Source organism: Perognathus longimembris, chromosome 2, assembly GCF_023159225.1.
Source record: "Perognathus longimembris pacificus isolate PPM17 chromosome 2, ASM2315922v1, whole genome shotgun sequence".
Taxonomy (NCBI): Eukaryota; Metazoa; Chordata; class Mammalia; order Rodentia; family Heteromyidae; genus Perognathus; species Perognathus longimembris.
The window spans coordinates 6,445,306-6,465,662 of NC_063162.1; the positions used below are offsets into that span (position 1 = coordinate 6,445,306).

Genomic DNA, 20,357 nt, shown 5'->3' on the forward strand with positions numbered 1-20,357 from the left:
GGGTGGGCCTCGGCCTGCTGTCCCGCGGGCGGCGGCGGCGGGCGGAGGAGAGGGAGCGAGGGCGGGGCGGGCCCGGGCTCGGCGCCCCTCCCGCCCCGTGCGCCCCGCCCGGCTGGCCGGGCACACTCGGCCTCCGCCTCCGCGCGCCCCATCCCCAGATCCCCAGTGCCCGCGCCCGCCCCGGGCCGCTCCGCTCCGTCCGCCTGCGCACCCCGCCGGGCGCTCCCGCTGACCCCCCCCCCCGACCCCGTGCCGGGTGCGGGACCCGGGGGTGGGCATGGCCGCCTCCCTGGCACGGGTGTTGGCGCTCTTGGCCTGGGCCTTGGCTGGGATCAGCCCCCAGGGCGCAGCCCCGGAAGACCCCGATTCGTATCTGCAGGAGCTCTGGAGCCCCGAGCCCTTCTACGAGCGCCCGGGCACCACCGAGCCCCAACCCTTCTCGCCCCAGCAGCCCGCGGGCCCCGCGGAGGACCGGGGCGCCCTCAGCCCGCCAGAGCCCAAGCCAGCCAGGGAGGCCACCAAGCCCAAGACGGCGCCGGGGAGGGAGAGGTCAGCCGCCCGGACGCCCCCACCAGGTAACCGCGCTGGGCTGGGCGGCGCAGCCGCCTTCCCCACGGGCCCCGGGACCTCCGGAGAGCCGCGCCCGCCCCTCCCGGGCTCCCCGGGCCGGGCGTCGGCGCTGCTTCTTCCGCGCTGTCTACTTCTTCAGTCCGCAGAGGCAGGGATGGCTCGAGTGCATTCATTTCCCCTGTGAACGCGGGAATGGCTGGCCGGGCTTGGCAGGTGCCCCTCCGGGAAGGGCGCTGCTTATCCAGCCCGTGTCCCCTCTTGGCTCCCTCCACCTCGCCTGCCTGCCGTACCAGGGGCTCCCTGGGGGCCCCCTGTGTGCTCAGGGCCGTCCAGCTCCCACTCCCCTCGTGCGCCCAGGTGGCTGCTGGCTGCAGGAGGCCCCGGAAAAGCGCCATTTCCCGCCCATCGGGCTCGGCCCTTTGAATGCATGGTCAGTTTCTGCCAGCACCGTCTGGAAAGTGACTTCCGCTCGGTTGATCACACACCTGGAGAAGCGGGACTTTCTGACAATGCTCCAAATGGCCTTTGGCCCATTCCAAGGGCTGCGATTTCAATGCGGGGGTGGGGGGGAGGGTGGGGAGGGGTGGGCAAGCAGAATTGAGACCAAATCCACTGGCCTTGCAAGGGTCTTCCCTGACAAGGAGGCGTGTGAGATGTCCATCTGGACTAGGGAATCATGGGACAGCCACAGTGCCTCGATCGCACAAGTGCAGAGAGACACTTGCACTTCCATGTCACCTGTGGTCCTTGTGGGCATTTTGTGCACACCTGTTTCCTGTTCTTTCTGTGGCTATGCAGGCTGGCTGTCCTGGTTTTACTGATGAGAAAGTGTCTTCCTTCGTGTCACTTGCTGACTGGGAGATTTAGACACCCTTCCCATGTGCTTATGACCCAAGACCTGCTTGTTTGGGTATTTTTGAATCAAATCTGCATGTGTTGTTTTTCCACCTGCTATGGAAAGATGTTGGTGGAGAGACACATGCTGGGTTCTGGGTGTCTCTGTGTGTGGGGACAAGGGGTGGCAGAGGAAAAAGCACTATTACTGCTTCTTGGCCAGGTCTAGGCTTCACCTCTAGGGTTCTGTAGATCCATGTCCTGAGCTTCAGGTTCTTCACCTGAGGAGAGGAAGAGTACCATCTGCCACCACACTTCGGTCCATTGCTGCAAAACCTTTCTGGCCTGGAGCTGGTTTGGTGACTCACGCCTCTAATCCTAGTTAGTCAGGAGGTTGACATCTGAGGATATCAGTTCAAGGCCAGACAGAGCAGAAAAATCTCTGACTCTCTTATCTCCAATTGACTAGCAAAAAGTCAAAAGTGGAAGTGGTTCAAGAAGTAGAGCACCAGCCTTGAGCCAAAAAGCTAAGTGAGAGCATGTGGCCTGGAGTTCAAGCTGTAGTACACACACACACACACACACACACACACACACACACACACACACAGAGCAGCTTCCCCAAGCCTTCAGCCACGCTCCTTGGAACCCTTCATTTGTTCTGCAGCTCTTTTCTGAGAATCTACTCAGCACCAGAAGCTTAGTGAGGTCCCAGGGACAGGCAAGGCAGCCCTGCCTTTGCTCTCCTGAGAAGCTGGGAGACTTTGAGAGCACAGTCACAGGTGTGCGGAGTATTGCACGAAAGTGTGGAGTGACAGATAAATGGGGACTTCCAGGAGCTGGTGGCTTACTCCTATAATCCTAGCTACTCCGGAGGCTGAGATCTATGGATTGTGGTTCAAAGCTAGCCCAGGCAGGAAAGTCCATGAGACTCTTATTTTCAATTAACCACCAGAAATCTGAGAGTGGAGCTGTGGCAAGCGGTAGATCATTTATTAGCCTTCAGCATAAAGAGCTCAAAGCCAGCGCCCAGGCCCTGAGTTCAAGTCCCAGGACAGACAAGAAAGACAGAGAGAGAGAGAGAGAGAGAGAGAGAGAGAGAGAGAGAGAGAGAGAGAGAGAGAGAGAGAGAGAGAGATTTTGGGCAATGTTTCCCAGGGGTAGTAGTACAAATAGAAATAGTGGTAGAAATACAAGTGTAGTGTTTGACATTAGACAGGTGAGCCCACTTTATTGTTTGGGGACTCATCATTCCAGGGACAGCTTTCTTTCCTGACAGAAAACAGCTCAGGAAGTCCCAGGCCGCTCTAGTTAATGCGTCTGCAGACTGAGGTGCTGCCGTTGGAATGTGGCTGTCCTTTCTGCATTGAGCATCCGCACTTGCCAGGCTCAGAATGTAGTCTCTGGAGGAGAAATCAGGATGCAGAAGAGAAAGTTATTTGCTTTTGGAAGGCCGGCTTGCTGCTGGAGATCAGCTATGGGGCAGGAAGCTGGTGAACAGTTAGCTCTGCCCCTACAGGAAATGAGCCTCTGGCTCCCACCTGGATCCTAGTCCCCAGCTGAAGGCAGGGAATGGGCTGCTGGGGCGGTCCTTCCAGGCTTGCTGTTTCAACCTCCTTTCTGATGAACTGTGTGGGGCTGGCCTTCTTAGACATTCCCCAACTAGAGTAATGCAAGTGTGACATCTCATACTCTTAATGCCTACTCTGTGTGTGTGTGTGTGTGTGTGTGTGTGTGTGTGTGTGTGTGTGTTTAGTAGAATTCTTTTGCTCTAGACCTAAGTAGCGTAAGTTGTAGGGAGACTAGCTTAAGAATGACCTTGATTAGAATAGTTTGTAGAGTGTTGGGGAGGTAAATTGCAGGGGGCGAAACTGACCGCTTCCTGCTTTAAGTGGTGGTGCTTGGTGCAGTAGCGGCATTCATCTCCATGGTGGGTGGGCTGTTTTGTCTCTTTATCTGAGGAAGGTATTTTCAGAGGGAACCTGGCGCTGTGCCCTGGGTGTGTTAAATGTCAACTTGTGGAATTGACTTCCCTGGGTGGATGTTGCCTGTTAAGTAAGTGCCTGGCCCTGGCTGGACGCTGAGGTCGGGGTGAGGGAAGAGACTGAGAGACAGCTAAGAGCACAAAAGCACGGTGGTTTCTGGAAAAGTCCACCACAGGCAGCATCTTAGGTGTCTCTCGGGAGCAGAAAGACTGGGCTCGCTGGGAGATAAGCAGGAAGGCTGTGTCCAGTGGGCTCTAGGAGGGAGTGGGTGTGGATCCGGAGGAACTTGGTGGGAGGAACCGAGGCCATTGAGGATTTGGTTTTGGCTTTGACTTGGAGAACTGGGTATTTGGACTAATTGAGAGTGTAGGGTACCTGCAGATCCCAAAGCTAGGATGCCCCGAACTCTGAAACCTTTTTAGAACCAATATGGTGCCACCAGTGGGAATCTCCACACCATGGAAATTTGTCTTAGGTACAAAAACCTTATAAATATTGTACCAAGTGCCTTTCAGGCTTTGTGTGCAAGGTAGATACGAAATACAAATGAATTCATGGTTAGATTTAAGTCCATCCCCAAGATGACTCATTATGTATATGCAAATATTCCCCTTGAAAATTTTGTACATCCGTAGCACTCCTGACCCCAATCAATTTGAGTAATGGGTACCCAAACTAGCCTGCATTTTCCATGAGGGTGGACAAATTTCAGACAAGTAGAGTCCCAGTATACTGAAGGGGATGGAATCTTTAAAGCTATTGCTTATTTTTAGCTTAGAATAATTATACACTTATAAGAAATTGCAAACATAATACGCTAAAGTGTGATGTGTGCTCCTCCCTCCATGGGCTCACCCCCCTGAGCTTCCATGACTGTAGTGCTGCCTTTCTCAGCCTGGCACACTTGACACTTGAACTAATTGTGGGTGTGTATGGAGGGAGATTGGCACTGTGTTGTAGGCTGTTGGGCTGCGTCCCTGATCTTGACCTAGTAACATCCCACCTCCAGTTGTCCTGACCAGTAATATCTCCACCCACGAGCAAATACTCTCAGGGAATCGAGAATGACTTCTGCATACAGTATAGGCACAAGGAAATCGACAGGTGTACACACAGCTACGTGGATTACAATGTTAATCACATTCCACTAGTTCTCACCTGTGTTTGTACCCGTGTGCATGTGTGCACACATGCATGTATGTGCATGTCCAGCAGGATATGGAACTGTGGGATCTTCTTTAGAAGTTCGAAGGATTTGGTTATCAAAGAAGTCCTGAAGTCTGTGCGAGCAGCAGTAGAATTTTCGACCTTGAAGAAGGCACTTAATTGGTCAAGTGCCAGTTCCTGTTCATGGCAGGATTCCAACAGCTGGCTGCCCAGCCTCTGCGACATCCTTCCACAGATGTCTGGAACCTCCCCACATGGAGACTGCCCCTTCATTGGATGGACAGTACTTACTGCTAGAATGTTCTTCCTCGGATGGGCTTGACAACTTGCTTCTGTTTATGCAGCTGTTTCTGATTGAATCTTACAGCGTCCAAGATCGCTGCTACTGGGGTGCCTTGGGGTCAGGGAGTGAGCCTTGGGCTTGACTCTATGGTAAGCACCCAACAGAGGGCGTAATAGTGGATTTGGGGTGTGCTTTGCTTTACACAGAACCTCCAAACTTACCACTTGGGGTGGCAGCCATGCTTTTTCTAGAGAAAATGGAACACCCACCTTCCCCTCCCCCCCCACACACCAAGGCAGCAATCAACAAACTAATGAATAAGACTGTAGGTATGATTTGAGTATTGTGCTTCTCCTCCATTTGCTGCTCCTTGGCTTAGAAGCTAGCTCGCCTAGGAAGCCTTTACATCTGTGTTTTGGCTTGCTCCTTTGCTGGCAGTTTTCTTTAAGCATTGACCAGAAAGCACCATTGTGCTACTGTGCAAACCCCTGCTTGAAGACCACAGTCCTGAAGCTGGGGTTTTTCAGAGTGGGCAGTGGGCCGTGTCTGTGTACACACTTGTGCCACAGTGGTACAGTTTGCATCTTGGATTGTGCTGTGCCCAGCCATGGGGGAGGGGGCATAACTGAAGTTGTTCTTTGAACAGACGGGGTTGTAAACAAAGCTCTTTCTGTTCTGTGCACTGCCCAGGGCAGGTGGAAAGGGCTCCTTTTACTCTTATGCTTCTTCTCAATTGTTGTGCAATTTGGCCTCTGGGTGAAAATGTCAGCTCTTAGGCAAAGCTGGATTGTGAGGCTTAGGAGAACGTGTCTGCAAATATTTCAACGTGTATTTTAAAAGCCCGGCATCGTGCCGCATACACTGATAATCGACAGGTCTTACCTGCAGATCATATGATTACTTAAGAGTTAAGCCTGAGTGTTTCCTTCCTCACAAGGCTCCAAGGGAAAGGATGCATTATAGAAAAGCATCAGCTTTCTAAGACGCCACCGCCACCGCCCTTTCCAGAATGCTTTCCAAAGTCAGCTCAGGGCTGGCGCCTTCCCTCCTGCCGGTGCCCATGCTTCCAGAAACAGGACTTCTGCCCGGATGGCTAAGGGTGGGGAGCCCTCCCAGGGCTGAAAGTTGGCTTGCGTGTTCCGGGGTAGAAAAGTAGTCCTGTGTTTCCTGGAATACGACCTCATCTGTGACTGTCAGATCTCAAGGTAGTCAGTGCCTCCAGGGCGGAGACAAAGGCAGCCTGACTCCTGGGCCTGGATCCGGAGGTGTGGCTCCCTCTGGGGAGTTGAGCACTCAGGCTTGACCACCCTAGCGATGGCAGACTCTGCCTTATGTGGCCCAATCGGACCCCTGCTACTGCAGCTGCCCCTCCGGGGTCAGGAAACCCACAAATTGGAAATTCTTTGATTGTAGGAGAGGGGCTGGTGACCCCATTTGACCTTAGCCCTCCAGCTATTCATGGCGCGTATAGAATACCTTCCGGTGTTGAGCCACTGCTGGTACAGTTGTGCTTAATGCCGGGTCTGTGCACACCCTATGTGGGACTTCATGCTAAGTTTGTTCAGGAGTTGGAGATACCTGAGTTCACAGTCTGGCTTGGTCAGTTGTGGGCACATGTAACTTCTGCCAGGCCCCGATTCCTCCCGGTGGCGTGCAGCGTCGTACCCACGGGCCCTAAGGGAGTCAGTGCCCAGCTGCCTGGGCTCTGGAGGGCAACATGGCGACACCTCTCTCCTGTTTCCTGAGTCCCCAGCCAAGTTGTGTGCCTAGATCCTGCCAGGCAAGGCCCTTGGGTTCTTGGCCTTTTGTCTCTCCTCCTACTCCCCTCTTCCTGTGCTGCCTGAAACCATCGCCCAAGAGCATTCCTGCAATTCTAGCCTTCATGCCTCAGGCTGGGCTCTGGGCACACCCCAATCTCAGGTTCCCTGCAAATGGCAGCTCACACGTGCCCGCTGCAGGCGCTGTAACGATGAAAGACTCATCCTAAAGGCAAGGGACTCATCTGGCTGTGTGTGCGGAAGGGGACAGCGGACCATGTAGCTGGTGGGGGGATGGCCACAAAGGCCGCCAATCTTGCTGAGAGCACCATCCTCACCCCCAAGTTTGACGGAATATTCTGCACGGAAGGCTGGCCTGGAGCGGAGGAGCTAGCCAGCCGGGCTCTTCAGAGAAGACAGCCTGAGAGACACGGGGTGGGCACGGAATGGGCAGTGATTGATTTTGGACCAGCCCCAGTGGGAAGCCCTCAGGAGGTTGTCCTTGATGCCCGCCTTGCCCTCCGCCTCCCTTCCCGCCAGACCGAGTGGCCAGCATGGCTGCAGGTGAGAGCAGTGTTCAGCCTCTGAGCCAGCTCCGGATTTCCGAGACGCCCGGGGGACTCTGGTTTCCTCTGGGATCTGCCCATCCTGGTATAGGGGCGCAGGCCCTTCCCCCCCCCACGCCTTCTTCTCTCCCCTCTGCTGTTCAGGCCTCACGTGTAATCATTGTCTCACTGGAGGCTTCCAGGCCGCATTTCTGGGGAGAGAGGCCTTTAGGTTCCATTTCTGGGGAGCTCTCAGAAAACCCCGCTTGGTGGCTCTTTCTTCCTAGCATGTGTTTCTCCATCAAGAACTAGGCAAGGACGGTGGGAAGGCTGGGCCAGGCCCCTCCTTCAGGGGGAATGTGAGCCCCTTTGGACTGGAATTTTCCTGGCAAAATGTAAAACTGTAGCCGAGGGACCGGGTTTTGAATTTCTGGGATGGGAGGGGGTGGTTCGCTACTGTAAGCTCCTTGTATAGAGAGGGGAAAAATAGTTTTCTATTAACCCAGAGGAATTATATTTATCACCATCGACCAGAATAGAACATGTGGCCCGCATTGGCAGTTCACTTTGCTACTTTTAAGGAATTCTGTTTTGTCACGCCGCCCAGATGGAGATGTTGATTTGATTCTGGCTCCTTCTCTGAACACTATTTCCATTCTCCTTCTTTCATCTGTACCGGCCATATGTTGCCTTCTTGTTAGAACAGGAAGAGGCCATGGAAGAGGCCTCCGTGCTGGCTGGGAAGGGCTCGGATCTCCGGTTAGCCTCCAGCTCGGTCACCTACTGGCTCCGCCCGTGACTTTAGGCAGTCCTCGGTTTTGATTATGAAAAAGAAGTCATCTATTTTTTTTTGTATTTATTTTACTTTTTGTTCGGATGCAGGGGCTTGAACTCAGGGCCTGGGCACTGTCCCTCAGCTTTTTTTTTTTTTTTTTTTTTTCTGAAATCTGGTTCTCTATCACTTGAGCCACAGCTCCACTTCCAGCTTTTGACTGGTTAATAAGGATCTCGTGGATTTCCCTGCTCAGTCTGGCTTCAAACTGCGACCTTCAAGAGGTCTCCGGCTTCTGAGTAGCTAGGATTTCAGGCTTGTCGTCACGTGATCGGTGACGGAAGGTCAGGCTCACTCTGAGGCCCTTACGACTTTCGGTGCAGTCAGCTCTCTCGTCTCTTTCTTCTGAAGATGTGAGGCAGAGAGGTCAATGGGATGGCCCAGGTGCCCCCGGCGGGGCGGGACGGCAGGGAGGAGGCTGGGACTGAGTCACCCTGCTGCCCCAGACCATCGCTCACCTCGGAGAATGAAGAAGGCTGTGCCCTGGAGCTGTGATCACTCCGTTCGGGGGGTGGGGGGGGCAGGCTCTGCTCCCCATGTGTTGGTCCTGTTTGTCTGTCCAGAGCTCACTGTCCGCATTGCTGGGCTGGGGTGTTCCCGGGGCCAGACCTTTGCCACCGCTCTGAGCTGGGAGGCGGCTTCCAAGGAGCACAGTCGCCGGCAAGGCCTGAAACAGAGCATCCACTCCCAGCACGTTGGCTTTTTTTCTAAGCATATTTTGTTTTAAAAAAAAATGTATTTTTTGTAACACATCTTATCTTTCTGCCAAATGAGACTCATGCGTCTCCAGCCTCCAGGCTGCCCGTGTTGCTAGAGAGCCCAGGTCCTCCCGGACCCTCCGTCCATGTGTTCAGAAGTGGCCTCCCTCACCGTGACCAGCCAGGACCCCTGCGCGCAAGCACGGTGTGCCCAGGACACGACACTAGTCACCACCCCTCCTCCTGCCTTCGGGAGATCTAGTGTTTTCTTGATAAATATCCTTTTCGGTGGAGGAGGGGTTCCTGTCAAATAATGAGAAGTGGTTTCATTAATTGGCACCAGCTGATGCCTGAGGCTGTTGGTTGGCACTTCATTGTACTATCTCTTGTACCTATTAGGCTGTTATTCTTGAAGTCTATTCTTCTACAAACCTGTCATCCTCTTGTTTTCCTTCGGTGGTTTGATGCTTCCTTTCCTCTAACTGGAAGTAAAGACATCTTTCTATTTTTAGGGAAAAATAGCAACAGAAAAGGCCGGAGAAGCAAGGGTCTGGAGAAGGCTGCCAGCGACGATCACGGTGTTCCAGCGGCCCCAGCAGATCTCAGAGAGAGTAAGTGAGAATCATGGAAAGCCGGATCCCCATCACTTCTCCAGGGCAGCTGCCCGGACCTCAGATTCCCCACCTGTGTGGCTGCCTAGGTTGCGTCCGTTCTGAGCCATTGTGTGGGGGTGAAGGTGTTCCCCAGAGCTCACACCCCCTGCTGCCCCAGCCAGATATTCCTGATGGATTTGCTGACGTCATTTCTGAGTGTCCGAAGCCTTGGTGGCTTGCCCACTCTTGGATTTTCCTTTCCCCCAATTAAAATCAGTGTTTTTCCTGTGGGTCCTTTTTAGCTGTCTCCTGCCACATGTGCATGTCTCGTCTCTCAACCTGATCCAAGGGCTTTTAGGGCCCAAGATCATGTCTTCTCTTTCTAGACAATACAGGGTCAGGCCTGCACGCTCAGTGCCAGGTGAAGACATTGGTGCTGTAATGACTTGCTTCGGAATGTTCAAGGCTTGGTTCCAGGTACACAGACACACTGTGGCCCAGTAGCTACAGCTAGTACTATTATAAGCAGTTGTGTCACTAGTACTGTGTCTTTGTTATTCTAAACTACAATAGCCAAGATAGCTTCCTGCTAATGCTAGTAAGAAACAGCCAAGTGCCCCCCACCCCATGTTTCCTTTTTAAAATTGAAAGCCACAGCGTTGCAGTACAAAGAGTTACTTATCAAATATAACACAACTCTGTGCAATAAAATACTGACCTTGAGAGACTTGCCCATCTGCAGTTGTTTTCAACTTTGTTTTAGTTGGGTTCTTTATGATGTCCAGGAAGAGGTAAGCATACATGGTACCTGAAACTGTCCTTTCCACATAAGCTACAATAGAAAAGACAAATATAGCTATTTCTCCAGTATTTTGGCAGCCACTTACGGTTCTCTTCAGCTTAAATAGTTAACCTTTTAAACCACATTGCCAAAGACATAAAAATATCACTCAAAAAGAACCTACCAGGCCAAAGAATGACAATAATTTAAACCATCCTTCGGTCGCATGACATGGTCAGAATGGGGTTACTTTGAAGCCTTCCACTGCCTGTGCTTCTTTTTGCTAAAAAAGATTTCCAACCCACTAGAAAATGCTAACATCTGTACATACTCCAGGATGGGGAAACATAAACAAGTTTCCCACTCTGAGTTTTGGACAGCTCACTGTATGGATGGATGCTGGATATACTGGCCAGTGCACGCCATGGATTGTCAGGAAATGGGGACAGCCAGTTTTGAAACACTTAGTAATTGCCAGGTCCAATGTCTGACATCTTCGGTGCCCCTCTGAATATTATGGGTATTGTTGTCATCATCATCATCATCAATTTTATAAGTGAGGAAAATGAGCTCAGTAATACAGATAATGTACCTTGGGTTGTGCAGCGTGTACGGGGTAAAACAGAGATTTGAATCCAGGATTCTCTGATTCTAGACTCGCTGAGTGACTGGGCTGCTTAAAATAAACAGAGCATTTCACGAATTTGCATTTACAGGCACAGCCCGATTTCAGCTGCCATGTGAGCCCATAAACTGTGTCACTGAGCTGATTGTCACCAAGGGGGATTTGCATATTCCCTTAGGCACAATGTAATGATTTGGGGCTGTGTCTCTAACCAAGACTTCACCATCAGAGAAATCATAGGTAAACCGAACCGCATCCTGATATCAAAACAGAAGTCAAGAACAATGAACGTTCCGCAATCCATCTTAAAATGGGCGAGCGTACACCCTACCTCCTGCCACTGCAGGGACCCGGACTGATGGCAGGGTATTTCCTGGGTACAATGTGATGTTGAGCTGTGCTTTGGGGTTCACCCTGATGCTACGGTCTTTAGGATCTCTTCATCTGGAGTCAGCTGCCGAAGCTGTTTCCTCAGGCTCAGGCTGTCTCTGGGCTGAGGTGCCGGTGCCTGGCCTCAGGGCCGCTCTGGATTTTTCCCTGCCAGCAGATCTGGGACAGATAATCCTCGCCGCCTTGTAAATTCTTCAGGGCTTTCAAACATGTTCTCAAACATATTGTGTCCAGATTTTTTTTTTTTTAGCAGCCTAAGCAGAAGAGTTGGGTTGAATTATTTTAGTTCTCTACTCACAGAATTGGAAGTTATTAAAACTCGGGGAGGCGTTTTTAGGAAGGTTTCCAAGGACTATTTTTACACAGACACAGACACAGGCACTGACAGACAGACAGACAGACAGGCACACACGTTGAAAGTCGCCCCTCTTCTGCCAACCTCCACATCTTCCTGGCCCATTTGGAGTTGTTTCCTGGGACCTGGTATCCTGTCTCCTCAAAGACAGTCATCATGGCTGTGATTCACTGAGTGTCCTCTGCTTGAGGGGCCGGGAAGGGAAGCCAGCTGGGAGTCCCTGATGTGTGTCTATGGAGGATGCACAGGTACAGTGCAGAGCGCAGCACTGGGGGAGGGGCACTGGACACACAGCAGGACGAGCTCAGGACCTGCAGGCACCTTGCAGCATCTCTTTAGGCCTTGATGGAGAGGGGGGCAGAGGATGGCTGCTACAGGTGTCCACTCCTTCACGTCCAGGGTGGTGGTCAGTACTGATGTCGACTTTGCATCCAAGGTGGTGGTCAGTGTGGAGGTGCTTACATCGTGTCCCAGGTGGAGGGCACTGCAGGTGTTCCTACGCCAGAGAGTTTTGTAGGTGGATTGTCTCAGTTGTAGAAGTCACCCTCAGGATCTTTGCACTGAAGGAGAGAATATGTAACTGTATTACCTACCTCAGGCAGCTGAGATGCATTCTGAGTGTTGCTCTCACAGTCTACGGGGTTGCATGAATTATTTGTTTGCTTCTTCATCTCTTTCCATCCATGTATGTGGCTTTTTAGTTCTTTACTAAAAAGGTAAGGGCTCTCAGACGCTGGCCTTTCCATGTGTTCCATTTAGGACAAAAGAATAAGAGGGGACCATGTCCCAGTGCCAAGCCAAAGAGTTAGGACACTTTGCTTATTTCCACATATTTGTACCCTGGTCCATGGTCCAAGGAATTGAGCAGTGCGTGAAACAGATGTGTGTCTAATCTGTAATTTAGACTCAACCAGCTGTGCCCAGCTGAGCTATGGACACCTGAGAAAGAAATGTTTCTTATGTGCTATTAAGAGTCTGTAATGGGCTGGGGATATGGCCTAGTGGCAAGAGTGCTTGCCTCTTATACATGAGGCACTGGGTTCAATTCCCCAGCACCACATATACAGAAAACGGCCAGAAGTGGCGCTGTGGCTCAAGTGGCAGATTGCTAGCCTTGAGCAAAACGAGGCCAGGGACAGTGCTCAGGCCCTGAGTCCAAGCCCCAGGACTGGCCCGAAAAAAAAAAAAAAAAAAAAAAAAAAGAGTCTGTAATGATTTGTAAAAGATATCCTTGTTTTAAAAAGGCTGCATAGTATTCCATCTTTCATCTCCTAATGACAGGCATTGGGGTTGTCTCCAATCCTCTGCTACTACACTGTTGCAGCAAAATGTCCAGGCGCTGTGCCGTGTCCCATGAACTGGTTGCAAAATGATTCCTTGATTGGAAATCCCCACCAGGATTGTACCCATTGCTAGCCTGTTTCCCGTTTTCCCAGCCAAGTGGATGCTTATTTCTTGCTCATGTCCTGGGCTTTTAAGTCTCTATGCACCCATCCTCTCTCTAGGGACTTGGGCAGCATCTGAGCTGGTGGTTGAGGACACAAATTTGGGACCGGGTTGACTCTCTGTGTCTAACGTCACCGTGACTCAGTTTCCCCTTCTGTTAGGTACAGATGATACACCCTGTGAAGTGAAGATTATATAACGTCTGCATCGCTCAGTTCACACAGTCCATAGCAAGCTCCCAGCAAACATTAGCGACCTTGATTGCTATCTTGAGGTTTTATTTAGATCAGGGAGTGGGAAACTTTTGAAGAGAATCAAATCGTAAATATTTTATGTTTTATTGCCTAAGAGGCGAAATCAAGATGATTATGTGAATGGTTACATAACCGTGTAAAATGTAGCCCTTAACAGAATGTAAACCCCATTCCTGTTTGGTGTGGTGGTCTGGTGCGCTCATGGGCTGCAGTTTGCCTTGGGACACTGGTGTTCTGCAAATGCTGCCTCAGGAAGCGCCCCCCCCCCCCAAACCAATCACCTCCTTTTCACTTCCTGATGTTTCTGCTTCATGGTCTGGTTCCCTCTGTTATAATACCAGAGATCTCAGTTCAAAAAGAGTAGCCTTTTCTTTTGGGGTTTTATTTCTGCCTTGCATTTTTAAATTTTCTTGATAGATGCATTTATTTTAAATATTAAAAAACTATCATATGTATTTTAATTTCAGCATGTGCCTCTCTTAGTTGAAGACAAGTTAGAATGAACAGTTACTGTGAGAAACCTTTCCCTGGTAAATCACAACAAATTGCCTTCAAAGTTACGTGATTTCACAGAATCCTTTGGATGGTAAACACATTTTTAAATGTTCTTTGGAGGCCTTTTTGGTCCTCTGTTCTGCACAGTAGTGTTTTCTCTTTAGTTAGCTTTGAGTGAGGTTAAGAGCCTGCTAGATTCCCCCACCCCGGGAACAGTCCAGGGCTTTTCTCAGATGTGCAGTTGACCAGGGCCACATGCAAATCTCTCCCCACCTAGCACAGCACATATCTCCATTTCCAGCAGCCTGTTATCTTTAGCACATTCTTGTGCTTCTGAGGTGCCAATTTCTCTGGCTCCAGATGCTCCGATCTGAGGACATCCTTGAGCGACCCTAATTACCTGCATAGGTTGATGTCAGTCAATGTTCTTGTCCATTGGCATGGTAATTCACTGCCTCCTACATTCTGTCCAGTGGTTTTTTGAGCACTGACAATGCCAGTAGTTGTAGAAGGGTGACTGGATTGGAGAGGCCACTCCCTGCCATCCCAGAAAGTCACATATGGAGTTGAGACACAGTGTTTGGTTTTCTAGTTGTTGCAGACCCAGAGTTTGAAACTGGAGGCACACAGTACAAGAGGGATAATGCTTTTGCAGGTCCCTCCTCTGAGAAATCTCTATTTTCTCCCTCAGCCATCTTCAGCTGACTCACACATGGCAAATATCCTTCCATATCTAGTACTAAGTTGAAGCATTGTTGGAAGTCTTTCCTTTTTTGCAGTTTATGGGTTTTTTTTTTTTTAGGGTAAGTTTGGGAGGGGTTGTGAAATTTCAAACTCTTCAAAGTCTGTGACACTTCTGAATAATGGATCATTTTATGAAGTACATGAACTGATCCCAAACACAGTGTAAAAAGAAAGTTTCTCCTTTTAAATTCCCTTTCAAGAAACCTTTCTAAAGAATATTTGCAACAATGATGAGTTCACAGGAAGTTGCAAACAAACAAACAACAGGGAGAAGGGTTCTTTGCATCCCCCACAGTGGCCCCCTCTGGTGTTGGCATTTTGCATAACTGAAGTACAACGACAAAATCAGGAAATTCACATTGCTGTAAGCCACAGCACAAGTTCAGAGTTCATCAGCTATTCATGCAGCATGAGCGCCCAGTCCTACTCAATGTATCCCGCACGGTTTCACGGGAATACCACTGGCCATCAAAACTTGCTTCTTTACAGCCAGTGCCCTCTGCTCAGTTCCCAACTTGTGACAACTGACCATCTGCTCTCTATGATTTATTTGTTTTAGAGCTAATGAGCTATAAGGAATTGTGCAGCATGTAGCTTTTGAAGTAGATGGTTTTATGTTTGGCACAGCTCTTGTTTGCTCTTAAATTGGAAAAAAAAATGATTAGTCAGGGAAAGCTAAGCCCTTTTCTAACACATAGCCAGGAAGGAATAGAAACCCCACCACCCAATTCCCTAAGTCACACATACACAATTGGCTTGCATTCAAGTATCATGTATGTGCAACACTGTAACTACAGTTTAAAGGAAGACGTAGAAACAGATGGTTGTTGGAGCCTCTGAAATCTTTTTTGTGCCCTGGACAGTCACTTCCTCTTAAAGATCATATCATTGGATGACTTTTCCTGGTTTTGAATGAGACAACATCTGTGGAATCGTCCATCGTATACTCGTGTCTGACTTCTTTTGCTCATTACTGTGCTGTGATTATGGATGTAAATGATATTTGTGCATGCGTGGCTCATTACTGCTCCGATTTGTGGTGTCCCCTTGCAGGGTTACACCACAAGTTATTCATTCATTCTCCTATCGAAGGACGTATGAGCTGCTTTTCGTTTTTGGCTATTCTACATAGTGCAGTGGAGACCATGCTACACGCACAAATGCATTATTGTAACAATTACATTTCTGGGACTTCAAAAGGTTGTGCAACAGGACTACAAATCCACACAATGACCTAAGTGTCCAGGGCTTCTTGGTCAGAGTCAGCCCTCCGGTCATTCTCCCCCATCCCATCTCATTGTTAGGCAGTCAGTGTTTAGTGAGAGCCACAGGGTTTTCATCACGGACTGTACAATCCACACTCTCGCCAGCAGCCAATGGGAGGCTGGGTGCTTGACCTCCTTGAAAGTCAGCATCTTGGTCTTGGAAACCATCTTTGGATGGTTGCCATTTTCCTCATCTTGGTGAGAAGGCACTGGTATCTCATGGTGGTCTTAATTGGCATTTTCCTGGTGACTAATGACAGATGTTCCCTTGCCATCTGGGTAGCTTAATTTGTTCAGATCGATTTTGCTCCTAGTTTGCTCTTGGTTTTCTTTCTGATCTACGGGAGATGTTGTTTCTTCCTTCTTTTCTTTTCTTAAGCACTTTGAGTCCTGTGTCAGCTACATCCACACCACGGCTCCTCTCCCACTTCTTACGTAGTCAGTTCGCTCCACTGGTGCTGTCTTTTAAATAACAGATATTCTTAAATTTAAAAGAAACCGATTAATCTTTTCTTTTGTGGGTTGTTCTTTGTCCTTCCTGTTAACTTTTTTCCCTTTTTTGTGCCTCCTCCAAAGTCCAAAAGACATTTTCCTAAGCTGTCTTCCAGTGATAAGATTTCTTTTCATATTCTTGTATTTGCATGAAAATTGCTTGATCTAAATAACAAGATGGAGTAAATAATAGCGTGGGAGGTGAATAGACGTAGAAATGTTATAAAGATGATAAAATAAGGGACTAAGGGTTAGGCCGTGCAATACTCACTTTGGAGGAGGGGGAGTTATTAGCAGTGCATCAGCAATGATCAGTTACAGTGGTCCATAAGATTTGTTTGTTTAGTCAAGCCTTGGGAATTCAGTGAGGAAAACTCATTGTCACTGCTGTAAAGGTGCCCCCGACTCTTCAGGGCGGCAGATTAAATTGAGACTCTCGAAGCCTTGACTTTTGTCATGAGATTGGACCCCAGGTGGGGTGAAGAGGATGAGCAAGGTGGGGGGAGGTGGAAGCTTTTCGGATGAAGCAGCAGAACGTCCACCGCCCACCGAGGCGAGGCAGGGACATGGGGATGAAGGTCCCTCTTGGCCACTAAAGACTGGGGCAGCTTGGGCTCCGTTCCCAGCTCCGTGGCCGCTCCCTTTGTCGGAACCTCCTGAGCATTACCTCACAGGTGAGATCCCAGCCAGGTTCTGGGGGATGGAAGGCACCTGTGGGTGCTTAAGAAGGACTGGCTGGGGAGAAGTGCGGCATCCATTTTCTTCCTGGGCTCCTCTGAGATTCTGGGGCTTCGTCTGAGGGAGCCTTGTTGGCCAGCAGGCCAGTGAGGAAGGGTAGGAGGGTCTTCCTTGATATTGTGGATGCTGAGGAGCTTTCCAAGAGGGATTAGGTAAGATGGAGATTGGCTCATAGATTTCCCAAGACCCAGTGCGAGGCCCACGTCCCACCAGGGAGTCTGTGGTGCGTGAGCCAGGCTCTCAGCCGTGGTAAACACATCCTCAGCGCCCCGGGACGCGGCCTCCGGGGTCTTCATTAGTCCTAGTGAAGGAAAGAATTCCCTGAGTCAAAGCTGTTCAATTGATAGGCGACAATAACAACAGAGAGCTAGGAACGTGTCCCACAAGCCCTCCGTGCCTTTTAAGATTTCCCTGTTCCTAGTAGGTGACCACTAGGTCCGCAACTCTGAACCCCCCCCCCCCCCACCGCCGCCATCATAGCATCAACCTTTTTCCTGTTTTTACCCTAAACACACCCATTAGAATTCTACTTTGGGGTTTTCATGTCAAATGGTATGTATAAAGGTGGTATAAAAATTATGCTTAGGATCTGATAGGACATTCAATTCTCAACTTAGATCTTGGACACTTCCCAGCTCTTTAATGGACTTTAGCTGCCCCCAAGTCTCAGATAGCTCCTGTAGAGTTAGGACACAGAGGCGGCGTGAGTTTGGGCGCCTTCGATTTAGGAGTTAGACATTGTATTCTGACTGTCTTAACTTCAAGGTCACCAATAGCCCCATGAAATGAAAGAAAACAGGCTCACTTGGGGAGCTGATGTGTATGTGTGTGTGTGTGTGTGTGTGTGTGTGTGTGTGTGTGTGTGTGTGTGTGACACAGCACACCCAGAGCAGTTTATGGTGGTAATGGTAAGGACCCCGATGACTGATAATTCTATGCCAGGGCGACGGCATGACAGTGTGTAGGGTTGCCACGCAGAGAACGCCCGCAGGAGCCCGTGAAGCGAGCGTGGAGGAGGAGGGGGTCACTGCAGAGGCTCCCCTTTTGACAGCCTGAAGAACAAAACCCCGAGGTGGGGGCGGGCAAAACCCCGAGGTGGGGGCGGGTGCCGCTCTTAGCACTGGAGAGCCGCGTGCCTTCCTTCGGAGCAGGTAAGTTCACCCTTGCTGACTGCCACTCACTCGCTGCTCCTCCAGATTGTGACACATCTTGGATCTCTAATTACTATTTTCCCGAAGGTTTCCTTTTTTTCCCCACACCTTTCCTTCCTATTCTCCCCACCCGTGTGTTTCTCAGCCTTAGAACCTTTTCCTTCCTAGAAGCGACAGACCCTTGACATGAGGGGAGCAGCCCCCAGCCTGTGCTCTTCGGAGAGAGCAGGAGCCTGTCCTGAGGAGGACCCGAGGAGGGCGGGACGGGGACGAAGACCTGAGCGTCGATGCGCTCCCCATTTATTCTGAGCAATTTTATGCCTCGTAATCTAGAAATTATCTCATGGCTTGGCATGATAACACAAGTACGTTGTGGTTCCAACAAAGCTTTTTTTTTTTTAAACTTTCTAGTTTATAGATATTTAAATTAGGCTTTGAGACACTCATTTCTCTTTTTCATTCCACTTGCTCATCAATGCGCCCCACTCCCGACTTCCTCAGTAATGCTCCCTGAAGGCTGCAGGGAATTCCAAATCACTAGAAAGTGGCACTGTGATTGACAGGGCCTTGGACGGGGGCCACCTGTTTCTTTGAGAATGCACAGCGGGAGGAATCTAACTGCTTGTTCTGTTGTGCTGCATTCCAAGTTCTTTAGGCCACAGACTCCTTCTCTCGTCCTATCCCAGGGTTTATGTGCCTGACTCCGCCTGCTATTCTAGATTTCTTAGAAAGGGTCTGTGTGTATGGTGGAAAGTGGTGGGTTTTCCAGCTACTTCTTTTTTTTTTTTGGCCAGTCCTGGGGCTTGGACTCAGGGCCTGAGCACTGTCCCTGGCTTCTTCTTGCTCAAGGCTAGCACTCTGCCACTTGAGCCACAGCGCCACTTCTGGCCATTTTCTGTATATGTGGTGCTGGGGAATCGAACCTAGGGCCTCATGTATACGAGGCAAGCACTCTTGCCACTAGGCCATATCCCCAGCCCCTTCCAGCTACTTCTATACCTGAAAATGCCTTGACTGCTGGCTGATAGTTTAGCTGGTAGTAAATCCCAGACTCTAATTGTTGTTTTCCTCAGCCCTTTGGTTGCAGGGTCTTCCTGCGGGACACTGCATTGACTCTGACTCATCTCATAGACCAACCAGGCCTATAGCCCGTCTCTGCTCTCTTGGGCTTCTGATTTGGGGAGCTGTGGACAGTTCTTAAAGCCCACTCCATCGTGCTGTGGGTTTGCTTGGCTGCCGTTGCTGCAGAGGCTCTGCCTTAGTGATATGCTGTTAGCAGCTCCCTCCATTGGCAGCGGGAGTTCAAAGTCTCCAGCCTAGCTAGAGGCCTGAAGATGTAACTTCTGGGCGCAGGATCAGCCCCTGGTGTAGGCCCTGGAGAGGAGGGAGCTGGTGCGTCGTTGTTGCTTTGTTTTTCTCCTTTATATTCCTCTCTGATTTTTTTTCTAGCCTTGGGAATAGCAGGAGAGAGGAACGGTCTGGCTCCCTTTGCAGATCTGGGGGTTTCAGAGGTACCCCAGACGGCCTCTCCTTGCCTTCTCTGGAGTGTCCGTGTGTGCTTTGCATGGGTCCCTTTGACTGTGCTGCTCAGTTTTCTCTCCGATGCAGAGAACTTTGCAGGGCGGGGGAGCAGGGCATTCTCACGCTGCTTGATGTGCTTCCTCTAAGGACACTCGCTCACCCACGCTGGTCAGCAGCTGTGTCTTTGCCTTTCAAGGACATTGTGTTCTCTCAGGGTGGATCCTGCTTGGGCTGTTTTTAAATGGCACGAACAACAGAAAAGGCTTCCAAGCAAAACTAGATATTTAAAGCTAGCATCTTCTAATAAGGGAAAAATCTCCAGTATCAGAGTTCTGGGGTGGTGGAGGATGACATCTTGGAGCTGGCTCGGGCCATGTGTTAGTCTGGACTCCCATCAAAGGCTCCATCAGCTGTGCAGTGGGTGGGGGCGGGATGGAGAGCAGGCTTCCTGTCGTCTGCTCTGACTCCCTCGGAAGAGTGGACAGGAGCCGATGATGCTTGCCAGATGTGGGGGCTGCAGCGGTGTGAACTCCACTCCGGCTACCAGCGTTTGATAGACTAGCACCCTGGAGAAGGCAGACACGGAACTCCTGAGTTGATAGTGGGTGCACGTCCAGGGAACACCTCAATTAAGGATACTTCCTTTTCACTCCTATCTTGAGGAGAGAACTACCAGAACCTCTGCATATCAACCGGAAATGACTCTTGATAAGTATGCAGTGTGATTCAGGTATTTTTCTTCTTGGTTTGAAAGATTGAATTTGTGTGGATCTGTTGAATGTAGGCACTTGTATTCTTGCTCTGCTGTTTTGCTCATAGCTGGTGCCCTACCACTT

General features: G+C 50.2%; 1 protein-coding gene across 1 annotated transcript in view; it reads left to right on the plus strand.

Moving 5' to 3' along the window:
- The first annotated feature begins 277 nt into the window (after nt 1-277).
- Cpxm2 (carboxypeptidase X, M14 family member 2) overlaps nt 278-20,357 on the plus strand; it is a 91,583-nt gene continuing 71,503 nt past the window's right edge. The window contains exons 1-2 of the mRNA XM_048336170.1: nt 278-575; nt 9,184-9,282. Coding sequence (XP_048192127.1) covers nt 278-575; nt 9,184-9,282 — 397 coding nt within the window. The remainder of the gene's footprint in view (nt 576-9,183; nt 9,283-20,357) is intronic.